At 33.4% G+C, this 25,643-nt stretch overlaps 1 protein-coding gene, 1 non-coding gene and 1 pseudogene across 2 annotated transcripts; 2 read left to right on the forward strand and 1 right to left on the reverse strand.

Moving 5' to 3' along the window:
• Nucleotides 1–5,287: 5,287 nt before the first annotated feature.
• On the reverse strand, nucleotides 5,288–17,186 carry LOC127248162 (uncharacterized; annotated as a pseudogene).
• On the forward strand, nucleotides 11,286–20,036 carry LOC127250930 (uncharacterized). Its single transcript, XM_051274418.1, has 4 exons — nucleotides 11,286–11,334; nucleotides 19,244–19,580; nucleotides 19,767–19,832; nucleotides 19,921–20,036. The coding sequence occupies exons 2-3, from the start codon at nucleotides 19,276–19,278 to the stop codon at nucleotides 19,786–19,788; spliced, it is 327 nt and encodes a 108-aa protein (XP_051130375.1). The 5' UTR covers nucleotides 11,286–11,334; nucleotides 19,244–19,275; the 3' UTR covers nucleotides 19,789–19,832; nucleotides 19,921–20,036.
• On the forward strand, nucleotides 16,525–16,631 carry LOC127251249 (small nucleolar RNA R71). Its single transcript, XR_007838860.1, has one exon. It is a non-coding gene; the product is annotated as a small nucleolar RNA R71 (small nucleolar RNA).
• Nucleotides 20,037–25,643: the final 5,607 nt, after the last annotated feature.

Consider the following 25,643-nt stretch of genomic DNA (forward strand, 5'->3'; position numbering starts at 1 on the left):
TGTATGTGCACTCTGATCCGAAGATATAGATACAAGGGAATTAAAAAACCTTCACACGCAACCTCCATTAATTCCCATCAATCCAGGCGCGTGGGATGTCAGAGCGACGTTTTGACGTCGGAACACTGTCCAAGGCTGCAGACTCTGCAACCCTAAAAAGGCTATAAATTTCCCTTCCAATAATATTCTGCCACGTATTTCTCCTTTCCTTATATTTACCCAATATTCCAAAATATATCCAGATAAAATCCCATGAATATTGGACTTAATTCCTTCAATAATTCGCACTAGTTAAGGTATGAACACATACCTAATTCTCTTCTTAATTTCTCAAACCTCTCTGAATCCAATGCTTTGGTGAAGATGTCTGCCTTTTGAAAATTAGTTCCAATGTGCTGCAATTTGCACACTTCAGCTTCCACAAGCGTTCGGATAAAATGATATCGGATTTCTATGTGCTTCGTTCGACCATGTTGAACTGGATTCTTTGATATGCTGATTGCACTAGTGTTGTCACACCACAGTACAAACGACTCCTTCTCAATTCCATAATCCTTCAACATTTGCTTGATCCATAACAATTGCGCACAGCAACTTCCAGCGGCTACATACTCCGCCTCAACAGTAGACAAAGCAATCGAACTTTGCTTCTTGGAACTCCAACTGATCAAATTTTCACCAATGTAGAAACATCCTCCCGTCGTACTCTTCCGGTCATCACAGCATCCGGCCCAATCGGAATCAGTAAATCCAATTAGATCAAGTGATGATCTCTTTGAATACCATAATCCAAGTTCGGATGTTCCATTAATATACCTCAAAATTCTCTTTGCGGCTTTCAAGTGAGATTCTTTCGGGGCTGATTGGAATCGAGCACAAACACCAACACAAAATGTGATATCGGGTCTGCTAGCTGTAAGATACAACAGACTTCCGATAATGCTCCTATACAACTTCTGATCGACATCCTTTCCTTCAGCATCTTTAGACAGCTTGTCCTGTTGTCCCAACGGTGTTCTAACAGTCTTAGAACTCTTCATACCAAACTTCTCAACCATATTATTTGCATACTTTGTTTGGTTCAGAAATATCCCATCAGGACATTGCTTAATTTGTAATCCAAGGAAATATGTCAGCTCTCCAATCATACTCATCTCGAATTCTGAATGCATGAACTCTACAAATTCATCCTTCAACTTCTTTGCCGTTGATCCAAAGACAATATCATCGACATAAACTTGAGCAATCATAACATCAGTACCTTTATGTTTGATGAATAACGTCTTATCTGTGGATCCTCTGGCATATTCCTTTCCAATCAAAAAGGTAGACAATCGATCATACCAAGCACGGGGTGCTTGCTTCAATTCATACAAAGCTTTCCTCAATCGGTAGACATGATTTGGATAGAATGGATCTTCAAATCCTTTAGGCTGCTCCACATATATTTCTTCTTTGATCCAGCCATTCAAAAATGCAGTTTTGACATCCATTTGAAATAGAGAAAATCCAAGTGAGCATGAGATTGAGAGTAATAATCTTACGGCTTCAATTCTTGCAACGGGGGCAAACGTTTCATCATAATCAACTCCTTCAATCTGAGTGTATCCCTGTGCAACTAGCCGAGCTTTGTTCCTTGTGATATTCCCTTTCTCATCAGATTTGTTCTTGAATATCCACTTTGTTCCAATCACATTGATGTCATCTGGTCGTTCTACCAACGTCCAGACTTTGTTCCTTTCAAACTGATTCAACTCATCTTGCATGGCACTGATCCAGTATTCATCTTTCAGCGCTTCTTCAATGTTCTTTGGCTCAATGTTAGACACAAAGCAATTCATGCCAGCAAATTCTCTAAAATCAATTTGTTTTCCTCTGGTTCGACGACCTTCTTGTGGATCTCCAATGACAGCATCAATAGGGTGGTTCTTAGAAATTCTTGAACCATATCTCCTTACTTCAGCTTCAGATTGACATTCTCCAGGTTGTTCTGCAGCAGTGGTAACTTCAGTAGATTCATCTGCTTCACTCCAATCGAACAACATTGAACTCTCATCACGAGTTGTTTCTGGAATCTGGGGTAGAGGATTCTGAACCTCAGGTAAGATATTCTGATTCTGAATAGTAGGAAGAGGTATCAAATCTTCATCATCATGTTGATTGACTGATTTCCTTTCCACACGAGAATCATCGAAAGTTATATTCATCGATTCCATAACTTTCTTCATCCTCTTGTTATAAACGCGATAAGCTTTGCTGTTATGAGAATAACCAATGAATATTCCTTCATCTGATCTTGCATCAAATTTTTGAAGATGACTCCTATCCTTCAAAATATAGCATCGACATCCAAATGTGTGAAAGTATGACACATTCGGCTTTCTTCCTTTCCATAGCTCGTACGGTGTGATCTCAGTGTGGGGTCTCAAATATACTCTGTTGATCACATAACATGCAGTGTTGATCGCCTCAGCCCATAAGTACTTTGCAACACCTTTGGCTTGCATCATTGATCGAGCCATTTCTTGAAGTGTTCGATTCTTCCTTTCGACTACTCCATTTTGTTGTGGGGTCTTCGGGGCTGAATACTCATGCAGTACTCCAAGATCAGAACAAAAACCATCAAACTTTTGATTCTCAAACTCCTTACCATGATCGGTACGAATTCGATTAACCTTTGATCTCTTTTCATTCATCAGTCTTTTGCACAATTTTTCAAAGATATCAAAAGTATCTCCTTTCTCTTTCATAAAATCAACCCATGTATATCTAGAGAAATCATCAATGCAAACAAGTATGTATTTTTTACCTCCAAGACTGGGTGTATCCACTGGACCCATCAAATCCATGTGCAGCAAATCAAGACAAGTTTTGCTGCTTTGATGTTCCGACTGCGGATGAGAGACACGTTTCTGCTTTCCTCGAGCACAATCACCACAAACGAAGTTAGGTAACTTCGAAAACTTTGGAAGTACTCTGATAATTCCTTGCTTGCTCAACTTCATCAAGCTCTGTTGGTTGACATGGCCAAGTCTTGTATGCCATAGAAGGGCTTCATCATCTTTTGAGATCAATGCAACATCCACTGGTTTGTCAAGTAAGTAGCAGTTGTTCCTTGACCTTTTTCCAGTCATCACGCACTCTTTCTTGTTGTTGAAAACCTCACAAGCATCCTTAGTGAACTTCACTAACATCTCATCATCACATAACTGACTGATACTAATGAGATTAGTACTCAAGCCTTCAACAAAATATACCTTCGTCAACTTCGGTATACCTTTGGCTTCGAGAGAACCATAGCCCACAATTTTTCCTTTGGCTCCATCTCCAAATATCACTTCAATAGATGCTTCTGATTCGTCATATGACGTGAACATCCACTGTCGAAATACCATCGGGATGAATTTGTTGCTTCTTGACTAGAAAGGATGACATTGCACATCATCTTAGATTGATTCTTCTTAGGTCTCCATTCCATTCTGAAATTCACCCTTTGTTTCAGCTCATCTGAGGGCCAATTAACCTTCTTTCCAGACATCAAATCCCTAGCCAGCTTGAAACAGTGAGATTCAGCATGACCAAATCGAAAACAGTATTTGCAGTTACTCTTCTGTTGTAACGACGCGTTGACACGTCTGTTCCTTCTGCGATTTTGATTTTGTCTCTCATTTCTGTTTTCTTTGGGACCTTCAGTGTTCTTCCCTTTTGCAGGTTTCTCTGGAATCTTCACATCAGTAAGCAAACCTCCTTTCACAAAGGTAGTTGGATTCACCTTCATGGATTCTTGATAACCAATCCCACGATGATCTCCAAATGGCTTTCCAATTGATAAAACTTCATCGAGTTTGTCTTTTCCTTTTCTGAGTCTATCATTTTCTTCTCTCAGATCATCATATTTCATTTTCAACTGCTTGACGTCCTTCTGAAGTCCTTCATTGATTTCGAACATTTCTTGATTCACTTCCTCAGCTTTTTCAACTCGAGCTTCCAAACGGTAAACTGTGTTGATCAAATCCTTGTTTCTCTTAACACAAATTTTCTGTTCAGCTACAACTTCCTCATAAGCTTCCATTAGCTCATAGATATCCATCTCGATTGTGTCGTTGCTGTTACATTCTTCTTCAGGAACACTTTCTTTTCCTTTGCTAGATTCTCCTTCTTTGGCAACAAAAGCAACAACGCTTTCATTATCTCTTTCATCTTCAGATTCTTGACCGCCTTCTTCATCACTCCAGGTAGCTTGAAATGCATGCTTACCTTTCTTCTTGAATGTAGCACATTCCACTTTCACATGACCAACTCCGCCACATGCAAAGCATTTCGGATCACTTGAGTTTTCTGGCCTAGAAGTAGTGTTGAACTTCTTCTTGTAGCTTTTATCATAAGCTCCCTTTTCTTTGTTGTAACCAAAACTTTTGTGTTCTGGATACTTTCGTTGTTCTCCAGTTGTTTTACCACCATAGTGACCTCTGTTTCCAGAATTGTGGTATTTTCGAGCACGCTTTTCACTTATCATTCGAGACAACTTCTTGGACAGCAGAGACATTTCTTCATCAGATCCGACAAGCTCCAGATCTTCGGCAGTAAGAGCAATCCCTTTTGAACTTTCTTCTTCAATATGATTCATCTCCCAATTCATGAAAATACCATTCAATGTTTCAAGATTCATGTTCTTGGTTTTCTTCTTATCCTCAAGAGTAGAGACTTTGATTTTGAACTTTTTGTTCACACTTCTCAGCATCTTTCGAACCAGCCTTTGTTCATCATATACTAAGCCAAGAGCATATGCTTGATTTACCACATCTTTGAATCGAGTGTAGAACTCAGACATCGTTTCATCATCAGTCATTTTCAGGGCTTCGAACATACTTTCTACCCTTTGGAGTTTTGTTTCTTTAACTTCAGCAGTCCCTTCGAATGCATTTTCCAAGGCTCTCCATGCATCTTTTGCTTTCTTGTAGTTTGAGATGACACGAAACTGAACTTCATCGACAGAAGCAAATATGGCATTTACGGCTTTGGCATTTCCACCAGCAGCAATTTTTTCTTCAGGTGTCCACTCATTTTTTGACTTTAGAACGATAGTTGGGGGGTCGTTCTGAGTTTCTCCAGGCACAACTTTGGTTGGAGGAGTCCAGCCAAGCTCTACAGCTTCCCAAGTTTCATCACCAAGAGTTAACAGATAGGCCTCCATCCTGTTTTTCCAGTAGGTGTAGTTGTTCCCATCGAACACAGGTGGACGAATAGACGAGATTACTTCACGACTCATCTTGAACCACGGACAGATCTACTCGGGGTATTGAGCACGCTGCTCTGATACCAGATGTTGGAAGTCGCGGAGAGGGGCGCGAAAGAGGTCCAACGCCTCCGAGTACCTTGCACAGCGGAACTGTGAAACGTTCGACGTAAACACAGCTTTACAACGTAGTTGTCTCGCGGTTATAACAGAGGTGTGTGTTCATGCACGAATCGATGGCTGAATATGTGCAAAAAGAAAAAACAACACACCAAGTTTGTTTACCCAGTTCGGTTTTCCAACCTACGTCTGGGGGATTCCAATCCAGGAGTCTTAACTAAACCAAACACTTGGTTTACACCATATAAGACACCAAACCGAACTACCCAACCTATCTTCTACCCAAGCTCCATTTAGTTTTACAAACTCTCATGGACTGGCTGTTACTCTACCGCAACAACTCCAGCAGGCCAGCGACCAAGCTAAGAATAAGGTTGTTTACCGGATGAATATCTTCTTCGGCTTCGACTCCAAGAATCCTTCTTCTCGTCTTCAATCCTCCATGGATGAGCTCTCTCAACACTCTAACAGGTGGAGAGAATACTTCTCTAAGTTCTGGTTGCTCACCCACGAATACAAACAAACATCCATATCAAATATATACACATTACACAAAAGACAAAAGTTGACTGTGACAACTTTTGGGGCAGTGTGTTCAAGGTCATTTAATGCCATCCAGTATGAGAGGACAATACATGCAGCTTCTCCTGCACGTCCTCTGTCCAATGCATATTCATTTGTCCTATTCCATTGAGTGTAGAACACACAAGATGCATCCAAAAGCTGTAACTCGGTCAACTCTGCAGTTGGCAGGTTTCCCGAAATGGTATCAAACAGAACCTGCAACAACATCCTGCAACTTGCTCATATGCCAAAAATAGAAACAAAAGGGTTTGGCAATTTTGAATATGCCAACAAAGTATGTGAGAGAAAAGTCAAAGCTTGCTGCAAGTGGAAAAAGCTTAGTTGAAATAGGTGAAAACACCGATGCTAAACCATAGAAACCACATATTAAGATGAATACAATAAAATGTGTTGGAGGGCGAAGAAGAAATTTATTGTGGCGTATGTGATATATTTTTTAAAATACCATGTCACTAATCAAAGCATTGTTATGAAACAGATGTAATAATAATAATAATAATAAGTTTTGTTTAGTTTTATTTTAAGTTATGTTTATACGCCGTTGGTTTCAAGTAATTAGTATTTAAAGTTGTTACGACTCTTTCAAATACTGATCTAAATTTCTTGTTTGATGTTGGATGGATAATCAATTTAAATATTAATTGATATATATATATATATATTTAAACAAGATGTAGCGGATTATTAATTTATATTATATATATATATATATATTTGATTAAATCTTATTTTTCAATACGACTCGATGCCATTTGCTACACCCAAGGGTTGAAAATCTCAATTAATTCTCAAAATTAAACTATATTTGAATTATGTAATTTATTCCATTTCCTCAGTAATTTTTAACCAAATTTTATGGTCGAAGAAAATACAACAATTAATCTAATTTTTTACTGTACTTTTGCTTTGATAATTGACCATACTAATGGGATTACTATATAATGATCTAAATTTCTTGTCAATATTTTGATGTTGGAAAGTCAATTTCAATAATAATTGCTAGATTTTGTTTAAAAATTAAATTTAAAATTTTTGAAATCGATTAATCGATGAATAGAAATATTAACGGCCACTACAAACCACATTAAATTGAATTATTAGTTTGGATTAATATATATTTATATATATATATATATATATAGGTGTTGGGCTAAGGAAATTTGGGCTTTATAAATATAATTATGGCCTGTTAATTAAGAGTCACTATGGGATAATTTGTTAAAATTATAAACCAACTATCCCCACATTGACAGTTAAACACAAAATTGATTGTGTTTATATACAATTTATATAAATTATGTGACATAATATCATGGCTAGGGCATGGGTATGTTGACGAGCCATATAGTTGTGAATCACATTTGATTTGCACTATTTTTTTGATCCACTTTTAAAGGTCGAAGACTCTTTTCATATATTTAAATAAATAAATATGGACTCAAGTTTATTTTAGCATTTTTTTTTTTTTTTTTTTTCCACTTGGAGCCCAGTAACGGTCTGAGTAGATTAAGGTCTATTTGTCGTGTAATATTGTTTTTCTTTTACTATATAAATAAGCTCCTGCAAGTTTCTTAAATATAGGTTTGAGCAGTCGAAATAATTCAAAAATTTCAACATTCAACACATGTTTTGAAGAGTCGATCTAAAGTTAAGGTGATTGTTTCTTTTCTTTATTTTCAATCTATTTTCATGTATCCCTCCACCTTCCTACCAATAAATTGCGGATGTTTCTATTCATTTATTCCTACTTCCGATTCACTTAGATTTAGTTCTTCGAGACATTCTAAATTTAAGGTAATGTTTCTTTTTCAATCTAATTTCATACATATTCCGTTTTTTTTTCCCTCTCATTTGATAACTAAGTTGTGAATTTTTCTATTCATTCAATTTTACTTTCAATTCGTTAGATCTAGTTTTTATTTTATTTTATTTTATTTTTATTTAAGGAGATCTAACTTTTTGATACATTAAAAGTTCTTTTGACACATGTGAATTAAAAAAACCCAAATCTATTGATAAAACAATGTTGGGTTGAAAAGTCTTATAATGAATTGAGATTAGGGTTTTGTTGGGATGGTCTAATATGAGTTTAATTAGGGTTAACCTTATAAAATTTTACTTTCTATTATTTTTTTTAATCTTTATTATTTGGTTAAAGAATATCAGTGAAATACATTACTTATTGGCGACTTCAAAGGTAGATTCAATTGAAATGAAAGTGGGTTACAAATTATATTGACTTTCATATCGTTTTATTTCATTTTTATTTTTATTTTTTGTAAAATTCTACGACAAATGAAAATTAAATTCAATTGTAAAATGAGTATTTTATTTTTGCACATTTTACTTGACGGAAATTTGAAGATTGAGGAAAGCATAGTATTTTTTTTCTCGAAGGATTGCCCATGTTTCTTAATTCTAGATTTAAGTAGATAAAATGCATTTTTATTCTACTCCCCTCCCCCCCCCCCCTCTCTCTCTCTATATATATATATATACATTTGAAAACACTCAAATTAGTTGGTAATATTAAACAACATTCAATTGTAGAACTTTGTAGGTAGAAAAAAAAATAAAAAAATACAACACTTTGATGTCATTTGTCCAAAATTTGGAACATTGTTATGTTGTTATTCATTTATTTTTACATTTGGTTCAAATAGATCTAGTTTTTTTAATATACACTCGATTTTTTAAAAACTCAAATCAATTCTAAGATTAAACTATAATTGAGACATGATATATATTCCATTTCTATTGTTTTCTCGAATCAAATATGAAAGTCTAAGTAAATAAGAAAAATTGTTGTCTTTCGTGTATTTTTTTTGAATAAATTTTTTTTTGTACATTTATTTCTATTCAATTTGTTAAATGATTTTTTTTTTTTAGTATAATAACTAACTATTTATCATTTTAGTTCCATAACTTATGAAATATTTATAAAAATCTTCCCATAAGTAAATTCTTTTTTCCACAATTAGTCCTGCAGCCTGAAAATACGCACGTAGCACCCGCCTACCACATCGAAGCACACGTATCCGTTAGATAGACGCAAAAATAAAGTCAATTTAAGACAAACGATAAGAGGATCATCTGTGGGACTAAAAACAAAAATTCCATGTGTCTACTAGATGGCGCCTACCTATCGGACACGTGTGCTTTGGTGTGCCAGACTGCCACATGTGCATCTCCGGAATCGGAGGATAAATTGTGAAAAAAAATTACTTACGGATGATTTCTATACAAACTTCAGTTGTAGGACTAAAATGATAAGGGGGTTAGTTATGAGACAAAAAAAAAAAAAAAAAAAATAGTTTTCAATTTTTTTAGAATATTGTTGATGGTGTATTTGCTTTGAACAATATTGAGGCTAATGATAGAATTTCTATATAATGAAAATCTTCTCGTTAGATGGTAGGTGAGGGTAATAATAGAAAATTTCATATAGTGAATTAAATTTCTCGGTATGTGAGGTCGGTGGATTTTGTCATATATCAACCAATTCATAAAATATTGTTCTTCGAGATTTGAGCACTAGAAAATCAAGACATTTAAACGTTCTAAATAATTTTTTAGAGAATCAATTCTAAATTCAAGGTGATGTTTCTTTTTTTATATACTTTAATATATGTCGTCTTTTCTTCCCTTTTTTTTTTTAATACAATGTACATCTTTTTATTTATTTATAGTTTCAGTTTGACCAAATTTTATTTTTTCATACATTTTTTATTCTTTCAATACACTTTAAATATGAATTGTGAAAGTTATTTTTTTTCTGCCGTTTTCTTGAAGCAAGATTTAAGGTAAAAGATAACACAACACTTTTTTGTCTTTCATCCATTTTTTTACAAAATTGTAAGAGTTCTTTTATACCAATTTCTATTTAAAACTTCTTAGATAGTGTTAATAGACCATTTTTCAGAAAATTGCAAAATATATTTCCTATGTATACCTTACTATCACTTTTGTCATGTATTTATCTCTCTGGAAAAATATATCCTATATATTTGCAAAAGTCGCTATTTCTGTACTTTGGCCGTGCGCGATGTTCACACCACGCGCGATCACGTATGGCTACGTGTGGCCAAAAAATAGAAATAACAACTTTCGCAAAATATATGGGATATATTTTTCCAGCAAAATAAATATAGAACAAAAGTAATAATGGAGTATACATGGGGATATTTTTTGCAATTTTTCGGACCATTTTCTTTGAAAAATCATAGTAATTGAATTTTTATATAACAATCTAAATCTCTCTATATCATTGTTTTTACTGTACATCTTTGATTATGAGATATTGTCATTTTTCATCTATATAAAAATTGTCTTGCACAAGTTTCTTAAATTTAGATTTTAACTTAACCAATTAAAATTTAAAAAAATTTGAAATTCTATGCTTTTTATGGAGAGTCAAAGCGTTTGTTTGTTTTGTGAAATGATTTGAAAAGATATTTTTTATATATAAGATATAGGAATTTGTGTAGGTAATATAAAAATAATTAGTTTATATAACATATTAATTTTTTTGGAGGAAATACGTTGATTTGTTTTCACAAAACAAACAACCCATAAAATTTTCGTGTGATTTTATTCTTCAAATCTCTTTTTCTCTCTCTATCTCTTGGTACATTATTGACATTATTTTCGTCTACTTATGCTTTTAGTCAGACTAGATCTAGTTATTATATATTTGCTTGAGATTCTTTCGATGCTCAAGTTTGAAAAATTCACTTCAATGACTAAAATTAAATGAGAAACTCATATATATATATATATTTATATATATATATATATCAAGTTGTTTGGTATAATCGGTGTTCTTTTGATATATTCAAAGTTTTTGACAAAAAACTCAAATCAATTGACAAATTAAAATTAGAACGGTGAAAGAATTGTTTATTTATAACCAATGAGATTATGGAAAGCTAGTAAAGATTTAATGAGTTTTTATTTTTATAAATATGATATTTGAGATTTTCTTTTTGGCAATTTTCGAAAGGACACTGTAATTTATAACCCTTAATCCTCTCTTGACAATAGGGTAAGATTTTTTTTTTTTTTTTTCTAAATGTACCGAGTCATCAGATGGTGATAATAATAATAATTCAAGAGATTAACTTTTGTAAAAAAATATTATTCTTTTTTACTAATCTTATATTCGCGTTATCGTAAAACTTCCAGTATTCTTTTTAAAGCTTTTAAATTCTAATTAATCTTATATGCCTTATTTTTTGTAGGATAACCATCAATTAAATAGTAAAAAAGGAAAGAGAAAAGTCTTAGCCACAAGTGCTGCTCATAGAGAAGATCGATCGATTCTAGTTGCTCCTAGTGGTCGAATACCACAACAAAATAGGAGAACAATTCGGTCACAAATTTTAAAAATAAAGGTATCTATAACATTTTTAAAGCATTAGCATAAGTTGCATTACTTTATTTCTATCAAGTATATTCTTTCTTGATTTTGCATTATATGTTATGTTACTGTAAATCCTCAAATAATCATCATAAAGTTGGAAGATATTTTTGAAACTTTTTCAAAATGCTTTATTTTCCATGTAAATGGAGATGTATTGTAAGCCATTTTGATTGCTTACACATGATATGCAAGTAAATGTAAACTTCAGTCCTTTGATGTCAAAGGTGAAAATAGTTATTTATCTATATATGATATGCACAATCCATATATTTTCATTTATTTATAGTAAGTTAATGCATAATAAAATTATTTTAATTTCAAAATTCAACCATAAAATACTGACCTGTCGCGCGGTCAATCAAATATTTCACCTACTCCGTGATCACAGTTTAATGTAATATAGGGGAAGGGATCGTCTCCACAGGGATTGTGTGATTCACTCTTTCGTGTTCTAATGCAATAAATAAAGGGGGATTTTTCTTTTATTATCTAATTAAAATAAAATAACAAAGCAATTAAATTAAAGGGGAACTGACTATCAAGGGGATGTCTGGCTCAAGGGATGATGCAGTTATGGCACTTGTGTTCTATCATTAATTCAATTAAATTAATTCTTATTAAAGTATCAATAAATTGGTTATAGTTATCAACAAACTCTGACAACCAATTTTTCCTTGCGGTGTAGGTAATTAAGGTACAACCGTTAACTACCCCTAATTAAGCAAATAAACCTAGGTGTGCCCATAAGAATATTGCCTAACCGCATTCCAATCTAGAAAAACCCAATTCAAAACAATTACTATCTAAGAGAAGCAATTAGATTTGATTGTCTAACCCCCGGGAAGGAACGATTCAACTCGGTTGTCACCTATTCAAGTGCGAATACAATTACGGATATTCTACTTGAATTGACTTTAGATTATCAGACTAATTTAAATATCGGTACCAAAATATTCAATCAATCTAACAATAATAAACGCTATTATCAGAATTAGACAAATATTGATAATCAAAAAGAACTTTTATAAAGAAAATCAAGAATCTCCAAAACAAAAGAACCAAAACATTATCACCCCTCAAACCAGAAAAGTATCTACTCCATAATTAAATAACAAAGAACAAGAGAGAAAGATGAAGTCATAGTGGGAGGGGAAATCTTCTCTGTCGATTTGCTCCTGCGCGATCTATGGATCTATCAGTCTCATGCTCCTGTGCGTTTCTGCCCTAGCCGTCCTCTCTTTTGAAACGTGTGATCCCTCATTTTATTTAATGTTTGCCCTAATTATTTTGTAGATGGGCTTTTGGGTCTTTAATTTATTTTATTTTATTTTATTTTTTTTGCCAATTATGCCAAATTTAATATTTGCCCTCTGCACACAGCAAATAAACAATTTGCATATAAATTAGGTAGAATCCAATCAAAATCACCCAATTATCGCATATGATATGAATATAAAACGCATGCGATTTCTAACTATCAATTCTCCCCACACCTAGATCATGCTTGCCCTTAAGCATAAATTCGAAATAAGCCAAAGAAATCGCAGGCAACTCGGTATGACAAGAGGGTCCAACACAACCAATTCAATTCGAATTTTAATACATCAAGCCAAGTCAACCTCACAAGATAAAGTGTATTCTCACATGCTCTCTGAAAGAATTAAGTGTATAATTGGATCAACACTCAGGTAGTGCAACAAAAGATTATTCTATAGGCTTGAGTAAAAATCAAATCTCCCTTGCTTAAAATATTCGAATCTAGCATAAAGAATCAAAGGGTATTCCAATAAGGGTTGTAACGGGGCTTATCGTCAGGTTAGGAAAAAGGATATATAAGGGCTAAAATATGTCAGAAAAAAAACACAATAAGAACACGATGCTAGCACATGAAGAACAAATCGGCATAAATAATCAAATCCTTACTCTATTCACCACCCAAACTTTAATAATGAAAATACTTTATTAAGATAATTATTTTTTTTTTATTATTATTTTTTTTCGTTTTTTTTTTTATTTTTTTTTGATTGATTTTTTATTTTTTTTTTGATTTTTTGATTTTTTGAATTATTTTTTTTTTTTGATTTTTTTGATTTTTGATTTTTGATTTTTGGCTTTTGCCTATATATATATACCTACACTACCCACAGTTATTCCTTCATACTATGACTTATTCGTACCAAAGTTCGTTTCTAACTAGTGCCGAAGAAATAAAGTGCATCACAACATGGACTTAAAGTAATTGTTTCTAACATAGAGTTCAAATCGGAGAAGGCTCAATCGAAAGAAGGGTATGAGGCTAAAAAAACAGTTTACTATAAAAGAAAAAAATAGGCTAAGAAGGCTCAAATGGGCTAACTAGGGGAATATATTGTGCTGGGTAATAAAGAAAGGCTTAATGGGTTACCTAATGCCCTTATCATTTTCAAAACGCAAAACCCGATAGTTGCAAGTTCAACATGCATAATCACTCAAGTTCTAGGTCATCTAATTGAGCACTACAAATCACACATGAAAATTTTTTTCCAAAAGCTTGAATATATGCAATTTATTTTCTACTGTAACTTTGGAACATAGGCTCAAATTCTCACAGGGTTCAAACGTCGACTTGACTCAATATATCACCAATCAAATCTCATTAGTCATGCTAGACAAACCTATCACACAAACCACCTTTGACTCACTTCAGACAAATCTCAAAAACACGCGAAAGGACAGCAAATCAGGTATAAAAAGTAGCAAAACAAAATTGAAAATTTTGCCCAAAAATTTGCATAACTCTCCCCACACCTAAAGTATGCATTGTCCTCAATGTAAAGAAAGCAATAAAAGAAGAGAGGAACTTCCTTGGAGTCCATAGGGGGTGTAGTAGTTGGGAGCTTTGTTAACACCTCTTCATTTGATCGTGATTTTTAGGGAGGCTTGAAGTTCTCCTGAGTCCTGCGAAAACAACTAACCAACGCAAGCCATTTAGAGGAGCGGATGTGGTGATCGGTGATGACTGAGTAGGGAAGGAAGAAGTCGACGGCGCCGGAGGTTGGAGGTGGCGACTAAACCAAACAAAACTATCAAAAGTGTTATTAGCAATTAAATAATAAAAATAAATAAAATTAAAGAAAGCAATTAAATGATTTTGGGTTGTCTCCCAAAAAGCGCTTTTCTTTATAGTCTTTGAGCTAGACTTCGCCTCGCATCAATTCTGAACATCGAAATTGGCAACGGGTGCCAACTTTATAGGATCAAGTGAGGGTCCCTCATGGTATAATTTGAAGCGATGTCTATTGGCCACACACTTTTTCTTCGGTTTAGAATTTTGATTCTCCTTATGATATTTTTTTGCTGCCAGCAATGGTGATCCCTTGGGAATCCATCTCTACTTTTCGACAATCTTTTTTCTTTTCTTACTCTCTCAAGTTGGTCTTTTCTCTAACTGTTTTGTCAACAAAGTTCTTCGTTTATTCTTATTACCAACCTCACAAGTTTCCTGCACCACAGAATTAATAACATTAATTGCATATAACGATTCAGATTCAACAGGACATTTGATGGGATTAAAAATATTGAAATGAAATTCTTCTCCATCAAATTCCAAGCTGAGTGTGCCCTTTTTAACATCTATCTTTGTTCCTGCAGTGCACATAAAAGGTCTTCCTAACAAAAGAGGCGGTGGATTAGAGCAGTGTGCATCATGCATATCCAGAATATGAAATCAACAGGAAAAATCAATTCATTCACTTGAACTAATACATCTTCTATCATACCATCTGGATAAGCATGGGTTCGATCAGCAAGTTGAATAATAATTCCTGTTTCTTTTAAAGGCCCTAGATTTAAAGAGTCGTATATTGATCGAGGCATGACATTAATAGCAGCTCCTAGATCTAGCATAGCCTTAGTTATCTCAGTTTTTCCAATCTTACAAGGGATAGAAAACATACCTGGATCACCTGTTTTAGGTGGTACCTTTCTCTTGATAACAGCAGAAACATTCTCACCCGCTATAATATGCTCGTCCCCTCGCAATTTCCTTTTGTTAGTGCACAGTTCTTTCAAAAACTTTGCGTACTTGGGGATTTGGTTGATAGCCTCCAGGAGCGGGATATTAAGTTCTACCTTCTTGAATATTTCCATCATCTCTTTTCGTTTGTTTGCCTTTTGTGGTTTCTTCAACCTGTCAGGAAAAGGAGCTGATTTAGTTTCAGTAGGAGGAACAGAGTCAGGAAGTACCTTTTCGTGAAGTTCAGCTTCTTTTTCAATCTCCATCTCAATCTGATCCTCATTCTGTTCCCTTGAGATAAGAGGTGGACCTTCCAATTCCTTTCCACTACGAAGAGTTATAGCACTCGTATTCCTTGGATTAGGCCGGGAGGAACATTCAATCATCGTATCTCTGCAGATAGTGATGGCGCTGACATTTGCTGGATTTGGCTCAGGCTGAGCAGGCCACTTTCCTCTTTCACGTAGTTGTTTCACCTCCTCTGACACTTGATTGATCTGACCTTGTAATTTGTCGACAGTTGACTTCATCTATTGCTGGAATTGCATGGTACTGGTAGCCATAGACTTCACCAAGTCTTCCAAAGATGGACTGGAGTTGCTTGTGGGTGCTTGAGGCGGCTGTTTTTCATAGAAACGAGGTTGTTGCATCTGCTGCATAGCTCCAAATGGTTGATGAGCATTACCCTGCTGTGCGTTTCCATAACGCAAGTTCGGATGATCTCTCCAGCCTGGATTGTAGGTGTTGGAGTATGGATTGTACGCTGAAGGTCTATTCATACCGTAGTTTGCAGTGTTCACATCCACTGCACATTCTTCTTGGAGGGTCGGACATGCATCTGTAGGGTGTCCTGCACTCGTGCATATTCCACACACCTTGACTTGGACACTCGGGTTGGATTTTTCCACGACCATCTTGCGAACGAAGCTCGTCAACTCAGAAAGTTGTTGTTGCATCGATTGGATGGCATGGTCACTGTTGTTTCCGCTCATCTGTCCAACATCCCTTGAACCAAATTGCTGCGTGTTTTCAGCCATCCTCGAAATAAGATCCCAAGCTTGTGCCGGCGTCTTATTTACTAGAGCTCCACCACTTGCAGCGTCGATGATGTTCCTGTCCATGAATAATAAACCATCATAAAAATATTGAATCAATAGTTGAGGGGGAATTTGATGTTGTGGACATTTAATGATAAGCTTATTAAATCGCTCCCAATATTCATGGAGCCTTTCACCTGATTGTTGTTTGATACCACATATCTCCTTCCTCAGGATCGCAGCTCTGGAAGCTGGAAAGTACTTCTCCAAAAATTTCTTTTTCATGTCGTTCCACGTGTCGATGCTTCCAGGTGGGAGATAGTAGAGCCAATCCTTTGCAGCATCTTTGAGTGAGAATGGGAAGGCTCTGAGTTTGATCTGTTCATCAGTAACACCTGGTGGTTTCATGCTGGAGCACACCACGTCGAACTCTTGCAAGTGTTTGTGAGGTTCTTCACCTGCAAGTCCATGAAAAGAAGGCAATAAATGAATTAATCCAGATTTCAGTTCAAAAGCAATAGTGTTATTCAGAGTTGGAAAGTTAATGCATAAGGGCTGCTGCGCCAAGTCGGGAGCAGCTAACTCCCTTAAAGTGCGGGTATCTTCAGCCATGACAGTCTCTTGATCACTTTCAGAGTCGCTAAAGCTAGAGATTTTGAGGTAGTTTAAAGATTCTGCCAGCTTCGCAACCTGAGCAGCTTTTCGTTGCTTGGCTTCCTTTCGTAGCTTTCGCTCAACCTTCTCGATCTCAAGATTAAATATCAGTTCACCTGTACGAGAAGAACGGGGCATAAACAAGAGGATAAATTAAAATAATACAAAAGAGTAAAACAAAGCGCCAATCCCCGGCAACGGCGCCAAAAATTGACCTGTCGCGCGGTCAATCAAATATTTCACCTACTCCGTGATCATAGTTTAATGTAATATAGGGGAAGGGATCGTCTCCACAGGGATTGTGTGATTCACTCTTTCGTGTTCTAATGCAATAAATAAAGGGGGATTTTTCTTTTATTATCTAATTAAAATAAAATAACAAAGCAATTAAATTAAAGGGGAACTGACTATCAAGGGGATGTCTGGCTCAAGGGATGATGCAGTTATGGCACTTGTGTTCTATCATTAATTCAATTAAATTAATTCTTATTAAAGTATCAATAAATTGGTTATAGTTATCAAAAAGCTCTGACAACCAATTTTTCCTTGCGGTGTAGGTAATTAAGGTACGACCGTTAACTATCCCTAATTAAGCAAATAAACCTAGGTGTGCCCATAAGAATATTGCCTAACCGCATTCCAATCTAGAAAAACCCAATTCAAAACAATTACTATCTAAGAGAAGCAATTAGATTTGATTGTCTAACCCCCGGGAAGGAACTATTCAACTCGGTTGTCACCTATTCAAGTGCGAATACAATTACGGATATCCTACTTGAATTGACTTTAGATTATCAGACTAATTTAAATATCGGTACCAAAATATTCAATCAATCTAACAATAATAAACGCTATTATCAGAATTAGACAAATATTGATAATCAAAAAGAACTTTTATAAAGAAAATCAAGAATCTCCAAAACAAAAGAACCAAAACATTATCACCCCTCAAACCAGAAAAGTATCTACTCCATAATTAAATAACAAAGAACAAGAGAGAAAGATGAAGTCATAGTGGGAGGGGAAATCTTCTCTGTCGATTTGCTCCTGCGCGATCTATGGATCTATCAGTCTCCTGCTCCTGTGCGTTTCTGCCCTAGCCGTCCTCTCTTTTGAAACGTGTGATCCCTCATTTTATTTAATGTTTGCCCTAATTATTTTGTAGATGGGCTTTTGGGTCTTTAATTTATTTTATTTTATTTTATTTTTTTTGCCAATTATGCCAAATTTAATATTTGCCCTCTGCACACAGCAAATAAACAATTTGCATATAAATTATGTAGAATCCAATCAAAATCACCCAATTATCGCATATGATATGAATATAAACGCATGCGATTTCTAACTATCAAATACAAACATATCATCTATTGTATTTATCTTAGTATTAATTTATTTTAAAGCTAATCCACAATAATGTATCATATATGTTGAATATTGTCCTACTATTAGTAAATATGTGAGAACTCCTCTACTATATAAGGATGAATGACCACTCCACCTACCACCAATTTGATTTTAGGTTGAAAGTTTGAATCCCTTCTTAACATGATATCAGAGCCATGGTCCCCATATTGGGTGTTGATCCGGTTTGGATTTTCGAGATTATTATTTCGAGGGGGGAGTATTGAATATTGTCTCAAATTGGTAAATATGTGAGAACTTTTCTACTATATAAGGGTGAAGAGCCACTCCACCTATTACCGATTGGTTTTAGGTTGGAAGTTCGGATCCCTTCTTAACACTATATATGATCTAAAGTGTCTATTTTTTGTTTTTTTTTTTTAAATTTTTTTATCATTCATTATGAAAGCAATGTCTTTATACATACACGTATCTATAATCAAAATTATTTATAAAATCCGCTTTTAGATAGTTAGAAAATTTTGCCCAATTCTCCAATATGATCTAGAAATTTAATGAAATTCTGTGTTTAAGAAAATATTGCATAAAATTTTCTAAAATTTGTACAAAATTCTTTTGTACTTGATGAAATATTGCACATAAAGCCTAAAAATAAATTATGTGCATATTTTATAAAAGACGAGAGAGTTTCATACGGTTTCGTAATACAAGGGAGAATGGCTTCTTTCAAAATCACATGATGGTTATGAACAATTTTTCGATATATATAATGGAAGCATAACAATTTGTATTGAAATTATCATAATACTCCATATCCGAATTGAGTGCAGTTATTGAGAATCAAAGTGTGCATAATAATGCGATGGCAGCTGCTGAGTCAAACTCTGCTTCGATGGTGCCGGTGAACGACGGAGCTACTGCAATAAGAGCCGAGAGGATGAATTCTCCATCGATGGTGGGGAGGAATGGGGGAGACACTGCAGTAAATACTGAGAGACTGAATCTTGCACGAAGGATTGACAGAGTTTCTCCATCGGAGATAGCACCGGAGGTGGTAACAATTCCACCGTGGGCGACGGAGATTGGAGAGAAGAAGAATCACTTCAGAAGTGATTCGAGTATACTTTCGAAGAAAACTGGACCAGCAGCAGGAGAATGCGATCTGTTGTAAGTGTTTGTTCTCATGCTCGATCTAAGTAACAAATTATATGGATAGAAAGAAAGACATTTATGATTTCACCAACATGGCCCGCATGAATTGAAACGACTTCTTCACTAAAAATGCATTAATTCCTAAATTTTTTATTTCATATTTGATAGTGATGGTACCAATGCCCTTTCAATGGTTTGCAGCCTGAACATCAAGAAGCTCTAAATGAAAGATGCGCAGACAGGAACCATGATGTTTCGAGGGAGATGGTAAGTATATCGATCTTGAAGATATACTGATTCCATTTCAGAAACTACAATAATCGCCATATCTGAAAATTGCATTTCCCTTTTGTAGATGTACTACACTTTATTCGGTAGCGATGTCGAGGTAGACTAAGAAGGTAATGATTGAGTTGTGTGCTCATGTTTTTTTGGTTGCCAGTGATTAATTATTCTAAATAACAATCTCACCTAATAATTTGAACTTTAAGATACAATTAAACTTTTTTTGTAAGTTGAAGAAAAACCTAAAATTGAAAATTATGGTTTATCACAGAGACAGACGGTCACATAATCATATCTATTTGTTCAGCTGAATATGCAAATTTGGAGAAGAAAGACAGCAAGTCTATGACTCAACCTTCTGCATAAATTTTGGAGCACGCGAGGAATCGAGATGCTATTTATGCTCGACTTTTTGGCCTTGATCACGATGAATTCACAGTTCTTGAACTGAGCATCCACTCCAACAGGTACGATAATACGGATGAAGATTCAGGGATGGCTCCGTGATGAAGATTCAGCAATGACTTACACCGAAGAATGCATAGAAATTGTGGAGTTCGATGGAGAGAAGGATAGAAGAGAACATAGGATTGAGGTACGCGCCGCAATTTGAATTAATTGAATCGTTTATTTTTCTGAATTCTTCATTAGAGGTAGAGATTTATAATATCTGATAGACTGTAATGAAATAAATTTAAAAAAAAAAAAAAAAAAAAAAATCTCTTGCTAACTTGTTAAGAATGATCTAGTGTTGTGCACATGCTTGAACGAATAAATTTTGATTAGATTTGAAATTTTTAAATATATATGGAATTTAAAAAATTATGATATTTTGTTTCCAGTATATATATATATATGTGACAAAAGAAAAAAAGATAAATTAAATAAAATATACTTATAAATATACATTTGTTTTTTTGGTATGATTTCAGTGATTATTATTTACACTCCTTTTGTCTTTTTCAAAAGCAAATATTTACTTTTTGCATGAAATTTATCCCTATAATGTGATAGTATTTGTAATATCCAATGAGGTTCATACATACTAAAAAATATATGTTGTGTTTGAACAACACAAAATGAAAAAATATATACTTAGCAAGTGGACCGATCCAATAACATTAACTATCAAATCTTCTTTTTTGTTTCGTATGATATTTAGTGTATATAGATCATGCATGTAGGGTGTATTTGGTTGTAATTTCAAACTAAAATTAACGTTATTTATCACCGCGCATTCCCATTAAAAATATATACTTCCTCCGTCCTAGATAATATGTGTCTATTACTGTAGATACGAGAATTTAGGTAAAGTATAATTAATAAGTAATTAAGAAGTGTATTAATAAAAATAAAATAATTATAGATTAAGATTAAGATAATTGGATATAATATTGAGTAGTTTTAATAAGGTTAATTCATAATTAATAATATTTATTGTATTTATAACTTTTCATGACGAGTAAATTCCTAAATTGAATGCAATAACCTGCAAATCATGCTAATTCAGAAAGTCACACTGAGAAAATATTGTGCGATAAATTAACTGAAAAAATATTGATAAAAATATTTTCAACTCATGATCTTTCAGGCATAAGTTCACGGACAAAGTCATACATGTCTTTTATTACGGAATGTGTTGTCTAGTAAAGGCATGATATATTGTTGTATAAATTAATTTATTCATGCTTTCACATTAAATGTACAAATTATACCGACTTTTAATATGTATAATGCATAAATACTCTCAACTTTTTCAATCAAATAGGTTTGTCTTAGGGCGTAAACATCAACACCATTAGTGTGCAATATAAATATATGTAAATACTAATATTCTCGATCATTTACAATTTATTTTATTTCACGAAATTTTTACGGCGTCTTTTTCCCTGCCCGCAAGCCCTTCTTCTAGCCCTCCGCTATACACTGTTGTTGTCCACTTTTGTCGACGTCTCCGCTTCAAATTATATTCTAATAATCGATTCCATCTCCCATATTCCTATATGCTACAAAATCTTGAGAAAGGTAAGTCATAAAAATAGTGAAAAAAGGATATAGTTACTTGTGAAAGAGCTGGGGTAAGGTAGGAGTAAGGGAAAGCAGAAGTAAAATGGTTTTGTTTACTGATTTTTATTTAATTTTTTTTGCATGAATCAAGATGATTATTTGTGGGATTTTCAAACAGATTTTGCAAAAAATACATTTTTATTGAAAATATATTTTGATGTAATTTATGTGATGTATCGTAGATGCCTCTTATGTTGTTGAGAAAATTTTATCCTGCTTTCAATTTTTTTTATTAGGCATTTTCCACATATTTTATATAATATAAATTATATTTTTTGTATTTTATACATATGTAATATATAATTTATAAATATACTTTATCAAATGAAATTAAATACTATAATAAATTAAAATTTGTGAAATCGTTATTTTGTTACTTTAAAAATTATCAGACATTTAGAGGTGAATTATTTGTGTATCAACTTTCTATATATATGTATATTTATATATATCAAATCATCATAATAATAATAATAATATTAGATAGAAAAAGACTATTTTGTATTAAATTATATGTTACACTTTTCCAAAAAATGTATTAACATTCATGACATTTTGCCTTCATATATTTAACTAATCATTTATAAATATAAGAAATAAAAATTTTGCATTAGTCGGGACGACAATTCATACTCTCTGTTTATACTTTAGACAGATTATATTTGTGCTATTACATATTCTATTATATATTATATGAGATATTATGATATGTTGTCAAGGGTTTATGTAAAAAATAAATAAATAAATAAATTTGAGATTTATGTAGATATGTATTTTTATAATATACACATATATTGTTCGATTTATTCTGTAACAAGCCTCGAAAAATTGTGTGATACGAACAACAAATTTAGAAACTAAAAAAAAATGTTGAAATGAATGTTTAGATCAAATGTTGGATGCTTTATTGATATAAAAATGATACTTAAATTTTTATAAAGAACTCGCAATTATTTATACATTAAACTTCATTAAATCTAGATGGATATTTCGAAAACAATGGAACATCTTCCACTGTAGCACTTACAATGGTCCCTCCATTGACATATCTAATTATTCGTCAACTCTTCTTTTGTCTTTTAGAAGTATTTATTGATACATTTTTTTATATCCTACCCATTGGATTCGAAGAAATTTCTAACTTAATCATTATGTTAACCCTTCATTGATTGATTGACCTACGAATATTAAAAAATCATTGTTAGTTTGATCAGTATTTAACAGATCCATGAACATCATCGTTAACTATTGATGTTTATAATAGTTTAGTATTGTTAGAATATAAAACTGAAATTCTCTATTTCAATCATAAAAATACGCACATATTTATAGTGATATACAAATCGTCTAAATAAGATAAGAATCTCACGAATATCTTAAATAAGATAATTACCGTAAATATAATATATTGCTTCTAAATATATTTTAACACCCCTCCTCAAACTCAAGATATGATCGAACAAACTTGAGTTTGTCAGAAGTGACCGAAAAAGATACAACCGAGATCTTCCACGTACGAATTTGAATTCGCCAAGATTGACTGAGAGTGATGTAGTCGTCCACTGGATCAGAGTCAGAAGCAGAACTCTTAACACCGTTAGAGTTGGAAACAGGACTCGCTCGCTCACAATGGAACTAGAGCCGGAAATAGGACTCGCTCACTCTATAGAGCTAGAGTCGAAAACAGGACTCACTCGCTCACAATAGAGCTAGAGTCGGAAACAGGACTCCCTCGCTTCCAATAGAGTTAGAGTCGAAAACATGTCTCTCAACGGCTTTATAGTCGAAAGTAGACTCTGTTAGTAGAGTAGTAGAAGCGGAGACAACATGAAAATAACAACATGATCGAAGATAGAAGCAAATACATTAATAAAATATAAAAATATATACGGAATATAACGGGTTATGGAGGTACACGGAGAAAATTTGGCTCCGATACGATGTTATAATATAAAACTGAAATTCTCTATTTCAATCATAAGAATACACACATATTTATAGTGATATACAAATCGTCTAAATAAGACAAGAATCCCATGAATCTCTTAAATAAGATAACTACCATAAATATAATATATTGCTTATAAATATATTTTAACAACTATAAAATAAAATTTATACACTTTATGTATGTATCTGAATCCAATGAAAGTAAATATCATTATTTGTATTAGTCAATTAGATTTTCATCATGCTTTCTATATAAGAGATGTATATTGTCTACCATAAAAACACAGAGCTCATTCCAAATTTATTCAAACTTTCATTTGGCTCTAATTCTATCCCTCCATTTCTCCACAAAAATATTTCTCATCATATTGGCCACTAAAAAATTGCCCCCTAAATCCAACTAAATCATTAATTATAGTACATCTATAAATACGTGAGGATAACAATATTTAGTAGGGAAAATTGCAAAAAATATCTCACATATATATTTCATTATCACTTTTGTCTCGTATTTATTTCGTTGGTAAATTATGTTCAATATATTTATAAAAGTCGTCATTTATATCCTTTGGCCGCGCGTAGCTACGCGTGGTGTGAACGTCATGCGCGGCTAAAGAACATAAATAACGATTTTTGCAAATATATAAAATATATTTAAATATAGAAAAAAAAGTGATAATGAGATATATATATGAGGAATATTTTTTTGTAATTTTTTCATATTTAATACTCATTTACCCACCAAAACAACAACCTTGAAGCAATCGAACTCATATCCAAAGTAGTTTTTACACCTACTATGGACCCAAAGGAAGTAACAAAACAAATCTTTCAATAGAGACAAAAATACGGGTGGCCCAATTTCTGTTAGAGCACGATAAAAGTGGAAAAGTAGTACGGGTCAAGATTTTTTAAGAGCGCATCGAATCCCTAGGTATCTCGAGACGGACCGTCTCTAGCATATGGAAAACAAATAATATGAAAATAATTAATGGTGAGACAATTGTGTTCAACAAAACAATGTAGTCCAAAATAGTGATCGAACTATGTTTGATCCATTTAAATTTGAAAATATCATTTTAAAGAAAAGATCACCATATAGACGAATAGTTAAAGAAATAGATGTTAGCGGGCACTTAGTGCAAATATGGGTAAGTGCAAATATGGGTAAAAGCTCGACATAATAGGCCATATGCTAATGTTATATATGAGAATGGAGAAATTTACCGAAAATACTGACTTTTGTACCGAAAAATTTTGGCATATCAAAATTCTCAGTATAGTATTGGTATTGTGTCAAAAAAGTAAGTACAATATTAGAATTTATTTCTGGAATGTTGATATTTCGGTGTTATGCCATATCGATAATATTTTTATTAAATAATTTAATTATTAATATATAATTAAAAATTACATTAAAAATAAATAAACTAAAAATATCTTCTAACCCTAATACCCTCATTTTCGGTTGTAGTTGTCTATCTTAGGTAGGATCGAATTTATTTTTGCCATATGAGGCTCTATTTTTGTGCATGCAGCTTACACGAGACAACCTCTATTGCGTTTTCTTCTGCTGTTGCAGACTGGAATCACAAAATATATATATATATATATATTTGATTAGCAATCATATTTTTAATTATGAAATATATTTGTAGTTAAAACGTGTCATTTAACAATAAAAATTGATTTCATGCTAAAAATAAAGTATGCACTACAAAATTAATTTTGTAGCTAAAATTTCTTTGCTAAAAAATTCTATTTTCATAGCCAAAA

Source organism: Andrographis paniculata, unplaced genomic scaffold (assembly GCF_009805555.1).
Source record: "Andrographis paniculata isolate CXL003 unplaced genomic scaffold, ASM980555v1 Contig11END, whole genome shotgun sequence".
NCBI classification, from domain to species: Eukaryota; Viridiplantae; Streptophyta; class Magnoliopsida; order Lamiales; family Acanthaceae; genus Andrographis; species Andrographis paniculata.